At 51.8% G+C, this 22,500-nt stretch overlaps 2 protein-coding genes across 2 annotated transcripts in view; one reads left to right on the top strand and one right to left on the bottom strand.

The window, feature by feature from the left end:
* The window catches only part of KCTD19 (potassium channel tetramerization domain containing 19), a 15,975-nt gene extending 4,051 nt beyond the window's left edge, over window positions 1-11,924 (top strand). The window contains exons 4-15 of the mRNA XM_067470919.1: window positions 1,410-1,541; window positions 2,888-3,125; window positions 3,611-3,771; window positions 3,856-3,959; window positions 4,120-4,262; window positions 6,460-6,543; window positions 6,672-6,771; window positions 7,726-8,248; window positions 9,828-9,998; window positions 10,105-10,259; window positions 11,486-11,587; window positions 11,794-11,924. Of these exons, the coding sequence (XP_067327020.1) occupies window positions 1,410-1,541; window positions 2,888-3,125; window positions 3,611-3,771; window positions 3,856-3,959; window positions 4,120-4,262; window positions 6,460-6,543; window positions 6,672-6,771; window positions 7,726-8,248; window positions 9,828-9,998; window positions 10,105-10,259; window positions 11,486-11,587; window positions 11,794-11,910 (2,030 nt within the window). The 3' untranslated portion in view covers window positions 11,911-11,924. The remainder of the gene's footprint in view (window positions 1-1,409; window positions 1,542-2,887; window positions 3,126-3,610; window positions 3,772-3,855; window positions 3,960-4,119; window positions 4,263-6,459; window positions 6,544-6,671; window positions 6,772-7,725; window positions 8,249-9,827; window positions 9,999-10,104; window positions 10,260-11,485; window positions 11,588-11,793) is intronic.
* A 9-nt stretch (window positions 11,925-11,933) lies between these two features.
* PLEKHG4 (pleckstrin homology and RhoGEF domain containing G4) overlaps window positions 11,934-22,500 on the bottom strand; it is a 52,470-nt gene continuing 41,903 nt past the window's right edge. The window contains 11 exon segments of the mRNA XM_067470918.1: window positions 11,934-12,649; window positions 12,978-13,168; window positions 13,471-13,740; window positions 13,867-13,983; window positions 14,080-14,257; window positions 14,362-14,532; window positions 16,055-16,279; window positions 18,342-18,431; window positions 18,527-18,773; window positions 19,877-20,547; window positions 22,073-22,276. Coding sequence (XP_067327019.1) covers window positions 12,644-12,649; window positions 12,978-13,168; window positions 13,471-13,740; window positions 13,867-13,983; window positions 14,080-14,257; window positions 14,362-14,532; window positions 16,055-16,279; window positions 18,342-18,431; window positions 18,527-18,773; window positions 19,877-20,547; window positions 22,073-22,276 — 2,370 coding nt within the window. The 3' untranslated portion in view covers window positions 11,934-12,643.

The raw sequence follows: 22,500 nt of genomic DNA, 5'->3' as shown, positions 1-22,500 counted from the left end.
GAGTCTGACATTTGCACAGTACAATCATTAACAGGTGTTTCCATGTATAGTTGCCAAAAACATCTTTATCAGGTCTTGGCAGCCACTTTGTGAACCCAAACATCTGTTGGATTATGTAACTTATCCCACCATGCACCCGTTACCCTGAGATGAGCCTTATAAGTTCAATTCCTTAAATCTCTAATTGAATTATAACTTTTATATGCTTATAACATAAGATTTGATCAAGGCAATCTCCTTTAGTTAATTCAGCCTTTTAAATTCGTTACAACTTATATCTTAATATGAAGATCATGAAGGAAATTACTAGGATAAAGCTTTTCTGAAATTGCCTGTTATTTACATTAAGCGGTCTGAAGATGGCGCTCTCTCACCATTTGACCTTAGATGTTCCAAGTCTTGGATCGATAATATTGATTTCTTTGTCCTGCCAAATTTCCTTTGTTGACCATCGTATCTAAGTAAACATCAGCTTGCAAACACTTCTGACTGACCAAGGTCCAGTGACGATGATGATTATATTTATACCCTGCTTTCTCTCTCCCGAAGGAGGTTCAAAGCGACTTAACATAAAACCATCAGCATATAATGATTATTGCCGGCTGTTGGGAATTGAGGAAGTTGGAGTCCGAAACACCTGGAGGGCCAAAGTTGGCCCACGGCTGTTATATAATAATATAATATTATAATGTATTTGTATTAGATGCCCGAAATGCTTGGGAACAAAAGCCTTTGGGATTTTTGTAATTTTCCCATTGTGGTCAACTGTGAATACGCACATACGGTAGTTTCTGTGCCTGAGCAGACAGCTTCGGATCTGTAACCGTAGTTTCCGGAGTGGTCACCTGTGAATTCGCACAACCCCGCCCATCCTCCCCACTGTTGTCATGCCTCGGTTTTTCTGGTTGCTTCCACAGCGGACGAACCAAGACGGTGGTGCCGCCCACCTGCTACTTATATTTGCAAGGGGAGAGTGGGCGGGGCTAACCGCCAAAGTTTTTCAAATCTATCTAGAAGGTTCCGAAGCTGTCTGCTCAGGCGCAGAAACTATGTGCGAATTCACAGGTGACCACTCGGGAAACTGCGGTTACAGGTAAGCAACCTATATATTTGCATATTCATAATGAGATACTGTATATTCAACACATTCCTGCCCATGCTCGTCGGTCAAGCCCACATTCACCCCGGGATCAGAGGTCATTCTGAATTTTAGCCTGTGTTGGTAGAATTTTTATACTATTTGTGTGTTTTCAAGTGTGCTGTGTCCTGCCTCGAGGTGTGGAGAGAGAGAAGCAGGTAAGAAATAACGTGGTTGTTGTTGTTCCTCTCTTTGGAATGGAATGCAGTCTCCAGAGCGGGCCCCTGGACTTATCTTGGTTCTCCTTCTCCTTGTTGTCGTCCTTGTCCAGCGAATTTCCTCCGCTGCGGGAGGCTTCTTCTGCCGGACGACTTCTCCCACCTGGACGCCCTGGAAGTGGAAGCGGAAGCCCTGGGCATCCCGGAGGTCAACGAAGCCCTGAAGGCCCACAAGGCGCTCCTCGGTGCGGCTCCCGTCACTGCTTTTTTGGTGCAAAACACTCAAAGACGTTCAATGTGTTGTTGGAGGCTTTCATGGCTGGAATTGAAGTCGCGCAACCCCCCCCCCCCCCCAAAATAAGGGATAGTGACTTATAGTCCTGCAAAGGGCAAGGGCACCAGACTACACAATAGGGGTTAAGTCTTGGTCACATTGCCAAGGCACTAACAACAACAAGGACCCCACGAGGCTTTTTGGGAATGGCTGGATATTGGGACTTCTGCCCTTCATGAGAGTTGTAGTTTCCCAAGGACCAGCTTCGACCCCAGCGTGGCAGAATTCCACCCAATGGCTCAGTGGGAAATCAACAGACTTTCCTTTTGGGCTTTAAGAGCTCTGCCTAACGTTTTGGACTCACAAGGACATCTTTCCTGCTCATGAACTTCCCTCAAAATGAACTATGGACTCCCATTACTTGAAAATAATTTCTTTATTAAATGTCTCTGGTGGGTGGGATGGAGAAGGGGTGATGGATATGAATTTCCTACGATGTCTATATACTTTCCTTCTATGTATTTCCTTCCCAAGTCTGACCCAGCCACGAACTCTTTTGCCCTTTGGGAGGCTGATCAGGAATCACAAAAACACCTATTGACTTGGAACTCACGTCTGAACAATGGGACCTGGAGTTACTATTTGACTTGAGGAGGGGGTCCTCAGACTGTGATTTCCTCCCCTGCCAAGTTTCCCTTCACAACAAGCATCCTTCCCAGCCTCACCTTCTACCTTATCTGACCCTGGAAGGGGAAAACCTGAATCAAATGATTATCCCTAATCACTGATCCATCACAAGATCACAAAAACTAGTTTCCTTGGCTGGCTGACCCCTCGGGCACAGGAAATCCAGGACAGTGGGATGTCACAATCCTCTCTGGACACCTCGTCCCTCTTCCGTCCTGCCTCCCTCTCCCTGATTGGCTAAGGAGCCAAAGAGGGAGGGAGTTTTGAAACTTTCAAACCTGTATTTTGCTATAAATATGCCTCTGATCAATGCACTGATATGCTTGTATGTGAAGGATCACTGCAATTGCATCCGCTTCAGCTGAATCGCTCATTAAACCTCGATGCCCCTTCTTCGCTTTGGCAAGAGTCTCATGTCAATTATTAATCTTAATAAAATTGCTGGAATCAGGCTTCTCTGACGGCTCGCCAAAGTAGCGTTCCCTCTTTGGTGGGAACTAAGGGTCCTCTCCCCTTGGAGTCGACCCTCCTAAAGTCTAGTTTGACTTCAGAATCACTGAGTTGCTGTGAGTTTTCCTGGCCATGTTCCAGTAGGATGTAACCATGTGGCTTCCCTTCCTTCCTTCCCAGGCTTGGCCTCAGAAGAGGAGGCCCCTGGTGCCGAAGTCGGGCCCACGAAGGGCAGAGTGGGGCGTCCGTCCTGCAGCGCTCGGGGCCCCAAGAGCCGCCCCCTGGCCCTGTTCCCGATGGCGCTGGGCCTGCTGGTCAAGTACCCGGACTCGGCCCTGGGGCAGCTCCACATGGAGGGCAGCCTGGACAGGAGCCGGCTGTATGTCTCCGGGAACGGAGTCCTCTTCCAGCACGTCAGGTACGGAGGGGCACCCCAGGTTGAGCCAGGAGGAGAGCTCTGCTTATTTCCTCCCTGAAGGGCTGAAGGGGGAAGAGGAAGGGGAATGGTGGGAGTCATCTTGGAACTGGACACTTAGGTCATCTGCATACCCATGTTGCGGAAGTCCAAAACATCTGGAGGGCCGAAGTTTGTCCATGCAAAAGACGGAGCAAAAAGGAGTGAAGCGTGAAGGGATTTGGGAGAGATGCGTGTTGCAGAGAATTGACAGAGATGAGGGGAGGAGGAGAGAAAATTGCATAGGAAACATTTCTCCAAACAAGATTGTTGTTGTTGTTGTGTTTTCAAGGCCTTTCAGACTCAGGGCAACTCTCAGTCTAAAGTTTAGAGCAAGGGCTGCGTAAAGGGCCTTGAAGGGCCGTATCCGGACCGTGGGACGTAGTTTGGGGAGCTGTAATCTAATGGGTCTCTTCCAAAAGGATCTCTCCTTTCTTTACACACCAAAGGAACTGGTTGGGGATCTGCCGGCTCCCGCTGACACGGACGATGTCCGAGCTCCCAGAACTCTGCGCCTATTTGGATCAGATGGACGTCACCTACGAGCCGATGAAGGAAGCTTTGAAGATATATTTGAAGCAGGGGATGCCCACGGACACCCGAGGAACGGGTAAGGCGAGCGGCTGTAAGCCTCTCTCCGCAGAGGTAACGCCATTTATTGCTCTCCTCGTTAGCGTTTTGAATTCCCTTCCAGAGGCAAACTGGGCTGCGGACGTGACCGTCTTTTCGCCCCTCCATATTGTCAAAGTGTACGCGGGGAGTCATTGGTATGCCACCTACTTCCAGACACTATTGAAGGTACGGTGCCCTTGGTCCCTTGGGGGATTGCATTCCTCTTGTTTTTCAGGGTCTTCCTGCCCAATGGGGAAACTGAGCATGCAGAAACCAAAGCAGAGGGAGCCCTGCTCTTCCAAACACGCGAGCGTCTTTCTTTTCCCCTTCTTGCTCTGCTCCCCAGTTTCCGGAGCTGCTGTCCAACGGCAAAAAGGCCATTTGGATCGCTTTCGGCCACAGTCTTCTCATCCACGGCGACGGACAAATGTTTCGGCACATTCTCAACTTCCTTCGCCTCGGGAAGCTGTTCTTGCCGACAGAATTTAAGTAAGTGAGGAGGAGCCACAGGGAGAGGTGGGTTAGAAGTATCATCATCATCATCATCATCATCATCATCATCATCATCATCGTTTCCTGCATTACTAAAAGAGTGGGATTTGGGAGGTACATGGAAACACACCGTTTCAAGAAGCCCTGGAAATGCGTGAACTGCTTAAGGTAGTCTTTCACATTGGGATATGCAGTGCTCCCTTGCTACTTCACGGTTCACTTGCTGAGGACTCGCTGTTTCGCAGTTTTTTAATATACATACATATATATATATACTAGCTTTACCTGCCACACGTTGCTGTGGCCAGCCTTCTCTCCCTCTTTCTCTGCTTCTTTCATTCCTTCCTTCATTCCATTTTCTTCTTTCCTTCCTTCCTTCTCTACCTGTTTACTTCCTTCCTTAGCTGTTAGCTTTCATCCTTCCTTCTCCTTATTTCTTTCCTTCCCTGCATCTTTCTCTCCTTCTTTCTCTTTTTCCTTTGCTGCATCTTTCCTCCCTTCCCTTTTTTCTTTCCTTCTCTCCTCCTTCCTTCTGTACGTCTTTCCTTCCTCTTCCCTTTTTCTTTTCCTTCCTCTTGGTCTCCTTTCTTCTCTCTCTTTCTCTTTCCTTCCTTCCTTCACTCTGAAGGGGTGTGACCAGCGGAGGAGGAGGGGCAGGAGGGAAGGATTGCGTCAGTGTGGGAAGGGGCGGGGCGGTGAAGGGAGGGGGTGTGGTTTTCTCGGAGGGGGCGGGGGAGGAGGAGGAGGGGGAGGAGGGAATGATTGTGTATGGGCGGGTAGGGGCGGGGCAGCGGAGGGTGGGGGCATGGCTGTCTCAGAGGGGACGTGGGAGGAGGGGGAGGAGGGCAGGATGGTGTATGGGCGGGTAGGGGCGGGGCGGCAAGGGGAGGGCTTGTCTTCCACGGAGGGGGCGTGGTCCGGCCATGTGCGCACACCGGGCGGCTCGCGCCGGGACGCCTCTGTGCATGCTCTGTTTGTTTCTGTGATTGTGAGTTTGTTGTAATGTTGTTTTGAATTGTGATGAGTGTTGTGCATACCTTGTGGTTTGAGGTATGTGTACGGCAAGTTTGGTGAGTTTTCATCCAGGGGTTTTCGTGTTTTGCGGTCCCTAAGGACGCCCTTTTGGATTTTATATATATAGATATATAACGTAGTGAGGGAACACTGTAGGAGGAGGAGGAAGAGCAAGGAAAGGAGGGCTCTTTGCTCTTCCTCCTCCTTGTTGCCACCGGGGCTTCGCAACACCTCTGCTCCCTCCTCAATCACAGGGCCCAAGTGGCGGCAAGAAGGAGGGGGAAGAGGAAGGTAAGGAGGGCGAGGAGGGAAGGGGAGGGGTGTCCCTACTTCACAGTGGTCCTGAAATGTAACTCCTGTGATAAGTGAGAGAACACTGTACTCTGTTTCTGATACTCTTTGGATGCAATTCCAAATTGCTACTATCATACGATGTTTGTCCCATTCCGTTGGAATGCACCCGCAAAATGTCACCTAAATGGAGTAATCACACACAGGATTCTAATCGTGTTTTTAATATATATATGTATATTTTCCCAGCGTGGTCAACTGTGAATCGCACATTTGGTATTCCTGTTCTCGCGCAGGCAGCAACGGGCATTCTCGAAACTATTTTTGACTGTTGGAGTAGCCCCGCCCATTCTCCCCATCAGTATAAATAACCCACTAGTGGGGCTACTGCCCAGTTCTTCTAATCCGCCGCTAAAAGCAGCAACGGAAACAGAGACTTCACAAATAATCTAAAAACTAATATTAAACCATAAGGAAAATGTCTGCCACTTCCTTCAAAAAGTGTGTATCATGCCCAAAACGATTACAGGTCAGCAACCCATATTTACTCCAATTGTATGCACTGTTTTTGCTGTTTCTACATGCGATGAGTATGCATTCCATCAGCTAACCTCTTGCGAGAATGGTATTTTGAGACTTCCAGGCGATGTCACTGCGCAATATTAGAAACCGAAACGGATTGGGGGGAACCAGCCTTTTGTGTTGGGAGGCGCCAGAGCATTTCCAAACCATAATAATCGGGGACAATGGGCAGAGAATGCATCCCATCTGATTGCAGCATGCATCCAGTCCTAAGAAAAAGTAATATGGATATAAATGGATGACATCTCAACACAATATGGTCCGGAGACTCTTGAGTGCCTTGCAAATGCAATCTCTGTCACCGCAGGGAGTGGCCCCTTCTGCGCCAGGAAGCGGCGGAGTTCCAGATCCCTTCTCTTCTGGAGGCCCTCCACCAACACGACGGCTACAGGTCCGCTGGGGTTCAAAGGGAACAAGTGTCCCAGGGGTGGAGTGGCCCTGCTTAGCATCTCCCCACGGCTTGGGAGGAAGGCTGCAAGGGTGTTTCTGGCCATTGAGCGTGAGGGGGTTGCCTTGCAGGCTGTGGCTGCAGCAGCGTGAAGGTCCGAGGAAGGAAGCCCCTCTGCCGCAGAGCCTGGGGCCGGAGAAGGAAGAGCCGCCCGAGGGAGACCCCCAGGAGGTGAGGCTCCAAGGCCACTCCACCCTCCCTCCCCCCTTCCCCAAGCTCCCTTCTTCTCCACTGTTTCCTCATTACAGACCTGATACAGGCCGTCTCCCAGTTACGAACATATATATATCAGATCATAACAGTGTAACAATGTCCCGGGTTTTGTGATCGTTATCATGCTCACCATAGTGAATACCTCCTAGACCAGGCATGGGCAAATTTGGGCCCTCCAGGTGTTTTGGACTCCAACTCCCACTATTCCTAACAGCCGGTATATACATACATATATGGGATTGATATAGGATCATAGATTTGGAAGGGACCCCCAAAGGGCCACCCAGTCCAACCCTGTTCTGTTCTTAACTAGGAGTCCTTTGTCAGTTGGATGTTTGTAACTTGGAGAATGCCTTTGTGTGTGTGTGTGTGTGTGTGTGTAAGTAGTATCATAGATTTGGAAGGAACCACCAAAGGACCAACAGTGTTCTTAACTAGGAATAGTTTGCCAGTTGGATGTTTGTAACCTGAGGACAGCCTTTATATGTGTATATATGTATATGTGTGTATACATATGAGATAGACATAGGATCATAATTTCAAAGGGTCCCCCGAAGGCCATCCCGTCCAACCTTGTTCTGTTTTAAACTAGTTGTTTGTCAGTCGGATGTCTGTAACTTGGAGACTGCCTATATATGCATATATATATATATATAAGACTGTAGGTTTTATATAGCAATATTAAATGATCACTCACAAGCCGGTTTTGCTTTGAAATGAATATATTGCTTGTATCTCTGCAGCAAAGAAAGACACTACGGACTTTTCCCCACCTCCACTTCCTTTTAGACACCCTTCCTGCCCATCTCCCCCTCTTCTCAGCACCCCCCCCCCCCACTTTGGAGGTCATTTCACTGGAGGGCAGAGGCTTGCATCCTTCTCCCAAGGCTTGCATCCTTCTTCCTCCTGGAGCCCCCACAGGTGCCCACGGCCAGTGCCTGGAGCCGAGGCAGAGACAGCATCGAGCGGCGGGTGAGCGGCAGGGAGAGTGGAGGGCGGCAAGCTCGTGTCTCTCCAGTCAAGGGGTCCAAGCGCCAGAGCAGCGGCAGAGAAGGCCCTGCTCCCTCCTCTGGTGAAGAAGACCGGGCCCCAGAGAGCCCCCCACAGAAGAGGCCGGCCACGTGCAGTGAGACCCCCATCCAGAGGCTGATCTCCCTGGTCCAGGGATGGGACAGGGTGGCCCCGGCCGAGGAGAGGCAGCAGGAGGAGGAGGAGGATGAAGGGCCCAGGAAGAGGGGCCCCTGCAGCCCCCCACAAAACGGCCCCACGGTGGCACTGGCCATGCAGGAAGGCCCCCCCAAAGCCGGGCAGCACACGATGGGGACACCGGCCCCTGAGACTCAGCCGGGCAAGGCGGCCGCGCAGATGCATCCTTCGCAGGGAGCGGATGCAGGCGGAGGAGGAGGGCCGAGGGGCCCCAAGGACAGCGAGAAAGGTCAGCAGGGGCTGCACCGGGGGGGGGGGGGGGTTGCCGGTCCACCATTCTTACCCTTGGCTTCCCAAAAGTGGGTAGGGTAGGGAGGGTGGATGCTGCCATGAGTCCTTCCTTCCATCTGCCCATCTATCCATCCATCCATCCATCATCCCTCCTCCCTTCCATCCTTCCTTCCATTCATCTATCCGTCCTTCATTCCTTCCTTCTGTTTGCCCTTCCATCTATCCTTTCTTCTTCCCTTTCTTCTGTCCATCTGTCTATCCTTCCCTTCATTTGTCCTTCCATCCATTCATCTGCCCTTCCTCTTTCCTTTCATCTGTCTTCCCTTCCTTCCTTCCTTCCTTCCATCCATCCACCTTTCCACCCATCTTTCTTTTCTTCCTTCCTTCCATCCATCATTCCTCCCTTAGTTCCGTCCATCCCTCCTCCCTTCCATCCTTCCTTCCTTCCATCCATCTATCCATCCTTCATTCCTTCCTTCTGTTTGCCCTTCCATCTATCTTTCTTCTTCCCTTTCTTCTGTCCATCTGTCTATCCTTCCCTTCATCTGTCCTTCCTTCCTTCCTTCCTTCCTTCCTTCCTTCCATCCATCCATCCATCCATCCATCCATCCATCATTCCTCCTTCCTTTCCATCTGTCCATCCCTCCTCCCTTCCATCATTCCTTCCTTCCATCCATCTATCTATCTATCTTTCCTTCATTCCTTCCTTCTGTTCGCCCTTCCATCTATCTTTTCTTCTTCCCTTTCTTGTCCATCTGTCTATCCTTCCCTTCATTTGTCCTTCCTTCCATCCATCTGCCCTTCCTCTTTCCTTTCATCTGTCTTTCCTTCCTTCCTTCCTTCCATCCATCCATCCATCCATCCATCCACCTTTCCACCCATCTTTCTTTCCTTCCATCCATCATTCCTCCTTTACTTCCGTTCATCCTACCTTTCCCTCCCTTCCTTCCATCTGTCTTTCCCTCCTTCCTTCTGTCCTTTCTTCTTTACTTCTATCCACCCACCCGTCTTTTCGTCTTTCATTCCTTTCTTCTATTTGTCCTTCAGTCTATCCTTCCTTCAGCCCATCTTTCCTTCTACCTGTCCTTCCTTCCTTCCTTCCTTTTTTGTCCTCCCTCCCTCTTCTTTTCATCTGTCCTTCCTTCCAGCCATCTTTCTGTTCCACCTACATTCCTTCTATTTGTCCTTCAATCTATCCTTCCTTCTTCCCTTCCTTCAGCCCATCCTTCCTTCCACCTGTTTTTCCATCCTTCCATCCTTTTATCCTTCCTTCCTCTTCCTTTCTTCTGTTCTTCCACCCATCTTTCTGTTCCGTCCACTTTCCTTCTGTTCCTCCTTCCACCTGTCTTTCCTTCTTTCTTGCCTTCTCTCTATCTGCCCATCCATCTCTCCTTCCTTCTATCCATCCATCCATCCATCCATCCATCCATCCATCTTCCCTTCCATAGCTTGAGGGCCCTTGCCCAATCTCTTCCTCGGCCGCCCTGGAGAGGCACAGGTGAGGCTTCCAAACATGGCACACCTTGCAGCCTCCACGCCACATGTGTGTGTGTGTGTCTTTCCGTGCGTGTGTGCAGGGCCGGCCTGCTGGGAGCGCGGTGGGCAGAGCGGCCTGATCCTGAAGGTGTCGCACCCGCCGGTGGTGTCGGGCGACGGGTCCTGGGTGTCCCACGAAGGGAGCCTCCTCTACGCGGCCTCTCTGGAGGGCCTCCACCTGCCCAGCGCCCTCGCACAGCCCGGACCCCAAGGTAGGGAGGGGTCTCCCAGGGGAGGGGGGGGGAGGGTCACCCCAAAGGCTGACCGGAGTGTTGGGCAGGGGCCAGGCCGCAGGTGACTGAGTGCTTTGCTCCGCAGAGGTGGTCTTGGTGAGCCTGCCGCTGTCGCAGGAGGAGATCTTCTACGGGCGCGGCTGCCACGGCTTCCTGGCCGACCTGGTCCTGGAGTCCATCCGGCAGAAGGACCCCAAGGGCACCACCGCCAGGATACAGCTCCTGGTGCAAAGGCTCTGGGTGAGGGCAACTGGGAGGAAGGCAAAGAGGAAGGAGGAGGAGAAAGTGGAGGAGAAGCAGGAAGATGGAAAAGAGGAAGAAGAGAAGGTGGAAGAGGAGGAGGAGGTGGAGGAAGAGGAGGGAAGGGGAGTAAGCAGGAGAAGAGGAGGCGGAAAAGAAGAGGAGGAGAAGAGGGAAGATGTAGATGAGGAAGAGGAGGAAGAAGAGGAGAAGGAGGAAGAGGCAGAGGAAGAAGAGGAAGGAAAGGGGGAGGAAAGAGTGGAAGGAGAAGAGGAAAAAGAGAAAGCAGAAGAGCAGGAGAGGGAGGAGAAGGAGGAAGAGGTGGAGGAAGAGTAGGAGGTGGGAAGGGGAGTAAGAAGGAGAAGAGAAGGCAGAAAAGAAGAGGAGGAGGGTGAGGAGGAGGAAGGTGAGGCGAAGAGGTGGAGGAAGAGGAGGAAGGGGAGGAAGGAGAAGAGGAAAAAAGAAAGCAGAAGAGGAGGAGGGTGAGGAGGAGAAAGGCGAGGAGAGGAGGAAGATGTAGATGAGGAAGAAGAGGAGGCGGAAGAGGTGGAGGAAGAGAAGGAGGTGGGAAGGGGGAGGAAGAAGGAAAAGAGGAAGAAGAGGAAGCGGAAGAGGGGGAGGGTGAGGAGGAGAAAGAAGGAGAGGAGGAAGATGTAGATGAGGAAGAAGAGGAGAAGAAGGAAGAAGAGAATGAGGAGGAAAGGGGGAGTAAGAAGAAGGAGAAGAGGAAGATGAGAAGGCAGAAAAGAAGAGGAAGGTGAGGAGGAGGAAAGGTGAGAAGAAGGAATATGTAGATGAGGAAGAGGAGGAAGAAGATGAGAAGGCGAAAAGTGGAGGAAGACGAGGAAGGGGAGGAGGAGGAAAGAGGGGGAAGAAGAAAAGGAGGTGGGAAGGGGGAATAAGGAGAAGAGGAAGAGAAGGTGGAAAAGAAGAGGAGAAGGGTGAGGAAGAGGAAGGTGAGGAGAAGAAGGAAGATGTAGATGAAGAGGAGGAAGAGGGTGAGGAGGAGGAAGGTGAGGAGAAGGAAGAGGTAGATGAGGAAGGAGAGGAGGAGGAAAAGAAGTGGAGGATAGAAGGAAGAGGAAGAGCAGGAGGAGGGCGGTGTCTCCCCTGGCTTGGGCTGCCCCCTGGGTCCAGGTTGGGCTCTCCTCCTGGGAGGCACTTGGGGGTCATCTTTGCCCCCCCCCCTCCCCGTGCTGGAGCCCCTCCCTCTTCTTCCCTCGCAGGGCCTGCAGATCTCGGCCGGGGAGTTTGCGTCCGACCTGCTGCGCTTGCCCCCCTTCAAGGCCGGCAGCGGCGCCTGCGAGAGGCTGGCCAAGTGGGTCGAGGTGAGTCCGTGGGGGTGGCACCCTTCCTCCTGCCGAAGAGGGTCCTGCCAAAGCAATACACGCTTGCCCGCCCGCCTCTCTTGGGGTTGGGATTTAGGGGGGCTCCAAAGGCCAAAGGTCAGCCATCAAAGTGGGGGGCAGGCCAAGAGCCCCTCGGCCCCCCAGGACCCACCCACCGCTTGCCTGGGTGTGTGTTTCCCTTCCAGTTTTCCCTGCCGTTTGCCCGGAAGTACAGTTCCTGCCTGGAGCTCCTGGTGAAAAGGGGGTATTTCAAATCGCTCTCTCATTTCGTCATCGGGAAGTATTTGCAGAGCTCCGAATAAAATATTTGAGACGACTCAAAGACGAGAAGAAGAAATCTCTTTTATTAAAGCAAACTGTTTAAAACACTCGCCTCCCCTGAGGGGGGGGGGGTTCAGTGTGTGTGTGGGGGTCCCGTCCACCCCCTTCACGTGTCCCAAAACGCCGAATCGTAGAGCTCTAGGGTGTCAAATTCTTACAAGAAAGGCCCAGCGCATTAAATAAGTGTACAAAACGAGGGCCGCACGAGGGGCCAATGATGGGCACTTGGCGAGAGGAGTTCAGGCCGAGGCTGCAGGGTTGGCCATCTGCAGGGAGAGAGCCAAGGCAAGCGGGTCGCCCTGGCACGGAGGAATCCGCTAACGAAGGGAGGGAGCCGTAATTGGAGGACAAGGCAATGCATTATGAGGCCCCCGAAACAAAGAGAACTGGCCTGGAGAACGAGGTTCAGCGGGCAGAGAACATGGCGGGTCTGCGCCCTGAAAATAAATACTTCCTTCTGTGCTTAGGACACTTGGAACATGTGCAACTTGTGGAACGAGAACAACAACAAAGGGAGGGAGGCCGTTGGCGGTTCTTTGGAGGGAAGTCTCCGTCCCGCCCGGAGCCCCCTCCTTCTGCCCAGTGCCCCCCCAAGGGGCACGGGTCAGTCCTGGGAGACACCCCCACTGCACACATCAGGCACCCAATGGTCAACGGGGTCAAGTGGGCAGCTGGACAACTGCTCCTCCGGAGCCTCTGAGAGGCCGCTATCCTTCAGACCTGCAAAACAAAGTCATCTCTGGGTCAGCGGTCCCGTGCCTTGACGCCAAAACTTGGGCCCACCCTCCAGGTGTTTTGGACTGCAACTCCCAGCATTCCTAGCAGCCATGGTGAGAGGTGAAGTCCAAAACACCTGGAGGGTGGGCCCAAGTTCACCCGTGCCTGCTCTAAAGCTCATCCTGCCAGTCTCTGCTGGACAACACAGAGCGCCACAGGGGACTCACGAGAGGCAACGGAGAAGGAGGAAACTGGAAGAGAACAGGTACGACTCACCTGCCTTGCACCCCATATGGGGGGGGGCACATTGGAGTCTCTTTGGAGCACTTACCGCAGAGACATACTGGCTCTTGAGGCGGGGGGGCTGGTCCGGAGGCGGGGGCCGGGGGAAGCGGGATCCGGTGGTGGGGCCCTCGGGACCGCTCTCCTGGGAAGGGGCGGAAGCGCAGCAGCCGCTGTCGGAGCCGCTGGAGCCGCTGGCGGACGGAGGGCCCAGCGAGGAGGAGCCGGAGCTCTCTGTCGCTGCAGAGGAAGAGGAGGCATTACCGGAGTATAAAGGCTCCCTGTCATCGACCCCCCCCCCCCAGGACAACAACCAGGGCCATGATTTGGGGGGGGGGGGGAGGGGGGCACATTCCCAGGAGCCACAGGGCGCATCCAAGGAAAAGGGGAACAGCACAGGTTCACCTCCTGGTTGAGGGGTTCGGGGTGCCCCCTCTCTCCCCAAAGAGCCCTCTCCACCCACTTTAACCCTTGACTTTTCCCCTGGGTGGCACAGGATCCCGAAAGGCCCAACGGCGAGCGTGGGGCGCCCCCACACTCACTCATGGAGGGCTGGCTGCTGGTCTCGGCCTCGGCCTCGTCCTCCTCCAAACAGGGGGCCCTGGCGTCGAAGGGGCGGCTGTGGGCCAAGAGGTGGGGCAGCTGGGCCCGGTCCAGGTACATGTGCAGGTTGAGGGGCCCCAGCACCGAGGAGGAGGAGGACGAGGAGGGGGACAAGGCGGGGCCGCCCAAAGGGTGCGCGGCCTGGGGCCTCTTGTAGGGCGCGGCGTGGTCAAAGACCGAGACGGCGATGGAGGCGCGGGTCCTGGCTCCTGCACAAGAGACACCCAAAAGGTCAGCTCCAAGAGTTGGGACATCTAGTCCAGCCCCTTCTGCCATAAGCGCAATCAAAGCACCCCGAAGGCAGAGGGAAGAATGGGGGGCGGGGCCGTGCTCACCTCGGCCCTTCATGATGTAGTCGATGGCGCGGTCCTGGATGGCGGCTTCGCTGGGCTGGATGTCCAGGAAGGGCTTGTTGCCCACCCCCATGGAGACCATTTCCTGAATCCGGATTTCTGGGAAGGGAGAAGGGGGTGGCGGTGTGGTCAGGGCAACTCATGCTCCCAGCTGGGGCCCAATGGACTCCCCGAGGGCCACAGGGAGAGGCGCACCTTTGTTGCGGGTGGCCTGCTCCCACAGGATCCGCGTGATGTCCCTGGTCCAGGCCTGCTTGGTCACCGGGCTGCCGGCCTGCAGGACGAAGGTGTCGCTGGACTTCCGCCTCCGGAACCAGATCTCGAAGCGCAGGCCGCTCTCGCCCGAGTTCTCCGTCAGGCCGATGTCCGCCGTCTGCGAGGAAGGGGGGGGGGGGGGAGAGGGAGAGAGAGAGGTTGCCACCAGCTGCGAAAGGGCCAGGGACCCCTCCTCTCTCTGAGCTCGGCCCCCACTCTTGCCTTGAAGGAGCGCTTATAGATGTAGACGTCCAGGCTGCCCTCCATGCGCTTGGGCTTGCTGAAGAGGATCAGGTCCTCAAAGAGGAAGACGTGGCGCTGGCACTTCCTGCGACCCAGGCAGACGCTGAACTCGTCCTGGCGCACCAGCTGGCCCTGCTCCTTCAGGTTCACCTGCAACGGAGGAGGGAGGGGCAGGCGGCGGCGTTACGGAAAGCAGGGCGGGGAAGCCGGCAAATGCAGGTGGGAAGCGAGGCTGAGTGGGATGCATGTTTGTGTCAGCATTAGTGAGGGGATTAATGGAGGTCAAACTTCTATAAGAAGTTTTAGGCGGGGAGTGTGACACCCCCACAGAGGCCTTTACTGCTTTCTGTCTTGAGCCTTAGTTGTCCCTTTATTTAGAATGGGTTTAGTTCCTTTTTATAGCTTTCTGTGGGAGGAAACCTTAATTAGACCCTCTCCCTTTAATAGCCCCACCTCCAAAGATCTCCTAAGCAAATAATAATAATAATAATAATAATACTAAAAAACCTTTGACTCACTCTCACACAGTTGGATCATCAAGTGCCTAGACGCCATCGGGATTTGTGAAAACGTTGGCACTTTTACTGAAAATATGATGAAGAATCGGAAAACTGAGCTGTTTGTTGGAAATGAAAACGATGGAGAGGAATTTTCCAGGGAGACTCATTGTCCCCACTGCTTTTCATCATTGCCACGATCCCTCTGTCAACCATCTTACAAAAAACAAACCTCGGCTATCAAATGTCTCAGAGATCTCACAAAATGTCACATCTGCTGTACATGGATGACCTGAAGCTGTGTGGGAAAACCGAAACTGAAATCTGACTAACACTGTCTGAATCTTTAGCACAGATATCAACATGGAGTTTGGTTTGGACAAATGTTCGACATGGGCCGGAAGAAGGGAAAAATCATTGAAAGTGAGGGCATAGATATGCCCAATGGCCAAGCAATAAAGTGTCACCAGCCAGAGGCCTACACCTACCCACCTACCTACCCACCTACCTACCTACCCATCCTACACCTACCTACCTACCCACCTACCTACCTACCCACCTACCTACCTACCCACCTACCTACCCATCCTACACCTACCTACCCACCCACATACCTACCTGCCCACCCTACACCTAGCTACCTACCCACCTACCTTCCTACCCATCCTACACCTACCTACCCACCCACCCACCTACCTACCTACCCATCCTAAATCTACCTACCTACCCACCTACCTACCCACCTACCCATCCTACACCTACCTACCTACATACCCACCTACCTACCCACCTACCTACCTACCCACCTACTCATCCTACACCTACCTACCCACCCACCCACCTACCTACCCATCCTACACCTACCTACCTACCCACCTACCTACCTACCTACCCACCTACCTACCCACCTACCTACCTATCCATCCTACACCTACCTACCCACCCACCTACCTACCTACCCATCCTACATCTACCTACCCACCCACCTACCTACCTACCCATCCACCCATCTCTCTGCCTCCTGTTGCTTGTGTTTTGTGGCTGCCCCATTGAAGTCCACCTCCAGGACCAGGCCTGAGAGTGGCCACGCTGGACAGAGACGCAAGAGGCTATCCAAAGGGGTCCCCGGCCCCCTTCCCCCTCCCCTCCACCACCCTCCATGCAAACGTGCGTACGTCACACTCGCGGATGGCGTCCATGGCCAGGAGGTCGTTGCCGTGCCGCAGCTGGAAGCGCACCATCTCCTGGGCGGCCCGCAGGTCGGCCCGCTCCTGCTCCTGGCCCTCGGCGCACTGCTGGAGCAGGTCCTTGAGCAGCAACGCATACTTGCTCATGCGCTGGATGGGCTTCAGCAGGTAGGAGGCCAGGTCCATCTTGTCCCCCAGCTGCACCTGCTTGGACTGAGACGGACCGGGTCAGAGGGCGGGCGGCCGTTCCCCCCCCCCCAACCCCACAAAATTAATATTAATTTTGTTTAATATTATCTTAATATTTTTACATTGTAAGTTGTATTGAAATGCTTTTAGTTGTGAGCTGCTTTGAGTCCCCGAATGGAGAAAAAAAGTGGGATATCAATAAACATAATATTTTTTAATAATATATATTACGGAAATTTCAATAAAGATATTTAATAATAATAATAATAATAATAATAATTATTATTATTATTTTTATTGTGGACTCATCTTGTTGTGTTTAAATAATAATCATAATAATCATAATAATAATATTAATTATAATAATCCTCTGTCTGGAATTGATGGAGTTTCAGCAAGTCTAAGGTGAGTAACAAATTGTAAATCAATTCAAAACAACAATAGGAAAATCTGCTAAAGAGTTCCCTTGGGAAGATGGTGGTGGGGTATCAATAAAGTATTATTATTATTATTATTATTATTATGTTTATTGATATCCCACTTTTTTCTCTCTATTCGGGGAATCAAAGCAGCTCACAAGTGAAAGTAATAATAGTAATAATAATAATGATAATAATAATAACAATAACAACAACAACTCTGGCACAAGCCAGTCAAGGTGGTCCCTGGGTGCAGTGCCTCAAGACCTTGGCCTGCACTTAAAAACAATCGGCACTGACAAAATCACCACCTGCCATTTGCAAAAGGCCACCGTACTGGGATCTGCACGCATTATTCACCAATACATCACACAGTCCTTGGGAAGTGTCCGATGTGTGATGCAATACAATGATAGTAATGATAGAGTCCTAGACCCTTGGGAAAGATCCGACGTGTGATCCAATACAACAGCCAGCAGAGTGTCTGCTGTGGACTCATCTTGTTGTCTTTCAAATAATAATAATAATAATAATAATAATAATAATAATAATCATAATAATAATATTAATAATAATAATAATACATCACGCAGTCCTAGACACTAGACAACAACAACAACAACAATAATGAGTCCTAGACACTTGGGAAGTGTCCGACGTGTGATCCAATACAACAGCCAGCAGAGTATCTGCTGTGGACTCATCTTGTTGTGTTTCTAATAATAATAATAATAATAATAATAATAATCCTAGACACTTGGGAAGGGTCCGACATGTGATCCAATACAACTGCCAGCAGACTGTCTACTGTGGACTCATCTTGTTGTCTTTCAAATAATAATAATAATAATAATAATAATAATAATAATACTTCACACAGTCCTAGACACTTGGGAAGGGACCAATGTGTGATCCACTACAACAGCCAGCAGAGTGTCTGATGTGCACTCAACTTGTTGTGTTTCAAATAATAATAATAATAATAATAATAATAATGAGTCCTAGATTCTTGGGAAGGGTCTGACGTGTGATCCAACACAACAGCCAGCAGAGTGTCTGCTGTGGGCTCACCTTGTTGTGTTTCAAATAATAATAATAATAATAATAATAATAATAATAATAATACATCACAGAATCCTAGACACTTGGGAAGTGTCCAACGTGGGATCCAATACAACAGCCAGCAGAGTGTCTGCTGTGGACTCATCTTGTGGTGCTTCTAATAATAATAATAATAATAATAATAATAATAATACTTCACACAGTCCTAGACACTTGGGAAGGGACCAATGTGTGATCCAATACAACAGCCAGCAGAGTGTCTGATGTTCACTCAACTTGTGGTGTTTCAAATAATAATAATAATAATAATAATAATAATAATAATTCAGAACAACAATAGGAAAGTCTGCTAAAGAGAGACTATCTTCTTGGGAAAGTGTGGCAGACGTGTGGGGAATGCGCAGCCTGAATGAAGAAGGTGGTGAGTACGCATGTGGGTGAATGGATGTGGAGTGAACGCTGAGTCAATGTGAATGTGTAAGCAGTAGAGTGAATCCAAAACCCAGGATGGAGCCAGTGAGCCTGCTTCCTTCTCTGAGAGTGCCCAATGCATTCTGTCCCACTGGAAGCGCATGAAAGAGCGCGTTCAAGGCTCACAAGCTCACCTTGAAGAAGGCGTTCCCTCGGCCGGCCAGGAGGGCATCCGACTTGGGCTTGTTCTTGCTGTAGAGCGCGTACATCCCAAACTGGTCTTTCTGCAAAAGGGAAGAAGGAGAAGCAACCGAGTCGGGGGTGTTGGGAAGAGCAGCCTTCTAAGGTAAGGGCAATGGGTGCAAGGGTGGCGTCTTACGTGTCTGAGGAAGCAGTGGCTGACGCGCAGCGGGTGGGCGCAGCAGCTCTCCAGCTCGCGCAGGAAGTACTGGCTGTGGAAGCCGTGGAGCTTCTCCAGGTTGCCGAAGACGACGCTGCGCTTGCCCCGCAGCTCCTGGGGAAGGTCCCCGCGCTCCATCTCCGGGAAGTAGCTCTCCATGATGTAGCGCAAGGAGCGCACGTACTCCTGCTCCGTCCTCACCATCTCCTCCACAATGTTCTTCAGCCTGAGGCAGGGAAGAGGAGAGGGAGGAAGTAAAGGAGGAAGGAAAAGGAAAGGAGGAAGGGAAGAAGAGAAGAAGAAAGGATGGAAAGAAGGGAGAGAGGGAAGGAGGAAGTAAAGGAGGAAGGGAGGAAGGAAGGAAGGAAAGAAGGAAGGAAGGAAGGAAGGGAAGAAGGGATGAAGAGAAGTAGGAGCAAACGATGGAAGGAAGGGAGAGAAGGAAGGAAAGAGGAAGTAAAGGAAGAAGGAAGGAAGGAAGAAAAAGGAAAGGAGGAAGGAAAGAAGAGAAGAAAGGAAGGAAGGAAAAGGAAAGGAGGAAGGGAAGAAGAAGAAAGGAAGGAAGGAAAAGGAAAGGAGGAAGGAAAGAAGAGAAAAGGAAATGAAGGAAGGAAGGAAGAGAAGAAAAGAAGGAACAAAGGATGGAAGGGAGCGAGGGAAGGAAAGAGGAAGTAAAGAAGGAAGGAAAAGGAAAAGAGGAAGGGAGGAAGAGAAGACGAAATGAAGGAAGGAAGGAAGGAAAGGAGGAAGGGAAGAAGAGAAGAAGGAACAAAGGACGGAAAGAAGGGAGAGAGGGAAGGAAGGTGGAAGTAAAGTAGAAAGGAAAGGGAAAGTAGGAAGGGAAGTAGAGAAGAAAGGAAGAAAGGAAAGAAAGGAAGATGAGAAGAAGGAACAAAGGATGGAACGAAGGGAGCGAGGGAAGGAGGGAAGAAGTAAATGAGGGAGGATAGAAAAGGAGAGGAGGAAGGGAAGAAGAGAAGAAGAAATGAAGGAAGGATGGAAGGAAGGAAAAGAGGAAGGGAAGAAGAAGGTTTGCTGTTGGTGGCTTTGCTCCGCAACCCAAAGCATAGGCCCAAAGTGAGGAAGGAGGTCACGGCTGCAGGACCTGGCGAGCCCGGGCACAGCAACTTGGAGCCGGTACCCACTCCCGCCTGCCTTTCGTATTGAGTTTGTTTTCGTTCCCGGAGGGGCCTTCCCATTCTGTGCCATCCAAATGGACGGAACAAAACAAAAATACGAACCAAACGAATGATACAGATACCGGGCCTTGACTAGTAATAATAACTCATCCACCCTGCTAAGACCCCCTGGGGCCCCATCCCGGCCTACCGGCTCCAGCCCTTGGCCTCTTCCTCCTCCTCCTCCTCCACCAACAAGTTGGGGCCGCTGCTCCTGTGTTGCTCCTGTGCGCAGGATGGTCCCCAAGCGGGAGGTGCGAGAGCCTGTGGGGCCCCTCCGGCCCTCCCGGCCAGCTCCGTGCTGCTGACCTCCAGGCCCCGGATGAAGACCCCGCGGTGGTGGTGGTGCCCAAAGGGAGCCGGCTCGCTCAAGGTGCGCTGGCAGCCGGGGGGCAGGCCCTCTGATGAACCGCCAAGCTCGAAGCTTTGGGCCTTGCGCAGGATGCGCCGGGTGTGCGCGGGGGCCACTTCCACCTCAAGGGCAACACCATCGGGGCTGGGGGAGGCAGCTGACTCCTGTGGCGGGGCCCAGTGCGGCCGCAAGGGCTTGGCGGTGGCACTGAGCGCGACCTCCATCTTCCTCCCCAGGCCCTGCCTGGCCTCCTGGCACTGTGTCCACGCTCGGTGCCACCGCTGCAGCGCCGCCCCGCTCTTCAGCCGCAGCGCCGCCTCCTTCGTCTCCTGGAACTGCGCCTCGCTGAACCCGCGGGCGCTCTCCAGCCAGGCCAAGGCCGCCTTGGGTTTGCTTTCGGTGTGGGTGGGGCCCTCCTCCGGGCCCAGGCCGGACAGTAGCCGTGTCCCTTCCGCAGCCCAGGACTGCGCCTGCGGGAGAAGGAAGGACACTCGTGTGACCGAGACATTGCGTATAATTTGAATGAAATTATATGAAAGGGGAATGAATCGAGCCTAATTGGGCCAGAGACACTATTCTAAAATATGGAAGTACACTGCTGAACTGTAAGTAAAAGTTGCTGGTGAGAACTGTGACAACGATGAACTCCTGAAGGCTTGGTGGGAAACAACATGTTTACATTACCAAAGAGAGTGGCTCTTTTGAGTAAGGATGTCAACACAGTGGCTCTTTACATCTATCTATTTACATAATAAAAGTCAGCGTTTGTATGTGGCGGGAGGATGGGAGGGAGGTGTATGTGGCAGCGTTCTGATTGGCTGCCACTGTGGTACAATTTGCATATGGTCTCTGATTGGCCAGCCTCAAAACTCCAAGATTCTGAGGTGACAGAGGAGAAGAAAAGGCTTGAGGCGAAAAATTACCAATACAGACCAAACTTGGCACACAGAGCCCACAAGACCCACTCTACATCCTGCTGCAGTTTGGAGGAGGATGGACCATGGATGATGGGACTTGCAGTACCATCACTCACTTTCTGAGATCACTGTGACCCTCATCCAATGACTGATCAGGACCAAACTTGGCACATAGACCTCTCATGACCCACTTTACGTCCTGGTGTGGTTTGGCCGGGGATAGACCATGGATTATGGGACTTGCAGTACCTTTGCTCAATTCCTGAGACTACTGCAACCCTCATCCAATTACCGAAAAAGATCAAACTTGGCACACTGAGTCTCCACAACGCACTCTACATCCTGGTGCAGTTTGGAGGAGGATGCACCATAGACGATGGGACTTGTAATACCTGTACTCCCTTCCTAAGACCAATACAACTGCCAACAATGATGGATCAGGACCACAATTCACACAGAGAGCCCGCAAGACCCACTCTACATCCTGGTGCAGTTTCCACACAATTCCTTTCTCAAATAACCCGGGCAGCGCCGGGTCCCCAAGCTAGTGTATATAATAAAAGTCAGTGTTTGTATGTGGAGGGAGGACGGGAGGGAGGTGTATGTGGCAGCGTTCTGATTGGCTGCCACTGTGGTACAATTTGCATATGGTCTCTGATTGGCCAGCCTCAAAACTCCAAGATTCTGAGGTGACAGAGGAGAGGAAAAGGCCTGAGGCTGTGTCGGAAAATTACCAATACAGACCAGACTTGGCACACAGAGCCCACAAGACCCACTCTACAGCCTACTGCAGTTTAATAATAATAATAATAATAATAATAATAAATATTATTATTATTATTATTTTGTGATACGAAATCCAGCATTTAGATCTCGTTTGCTGTGACATACTGCATTTTTGTGTCAATAATAATAATAATAATAATAATAGCAGAGATGGTAATGCATGCATGAGTGAGTGTGGCCCGGGCACGGAGGGGATGCGCACCTGTGCATCCCGGCCCACCCAGGCTGGAAACGCCTTCCAAAAGGGGCGGGAACAGAATGCTGGGCAGGGATTGGTGGGCCACTTCCTCACCTGGTCCAGGAATGCATAGAGACGTGCGGCCTCCTCCAGCCGGTTCCTGCCGCCCTCCAGTTGGTGGCAGAAGCCCCGCAGCAGCTGGTTGGCACTCTGGAGCTGGGCCACGGCTCCCGCAGGAAGCTCCCCGGATGAGGAGGGGGAAGAGAACTCCTCCCATCCCGTCTTCCGCAGGGCTTCCCAGCCCTTCCGGATGTATTCCTGGGAGAAGAAGCAGGAGGAGGAAAGTTGGTCAGATCAGAGGAAGTGCCCCAGATTTACCCCTCAAGAACAGCCTTAATACCAAAACAACAGAGAGGAAACAATCAGGGACACCTAATCACCTCTCAACAAAAGATTGCCCCAGGCACTAACAAGCCACACCAAACAGCTGCCAGGCCATCAAATGCTAATCAAGGTGGTCAGTTGAAACATTCACACCTAGC

This window comes from Anolis sagrei, chromosome 8 (assembly GCF_037176765.1).
Source record: "Anolis sagrei isolate rAnoSag1 chromosome 8, rAnoSag1.mat, whole genome shotgun sequence".
NCBI lineage: Eukaryota > Metazoa > Chordata > Lepidosauria > Squamata > Dactyloidae > Anolis > Anolis sagrei.
This window is presented reverse-complemented; position numbering and strand designations above follow the sequence as displayed.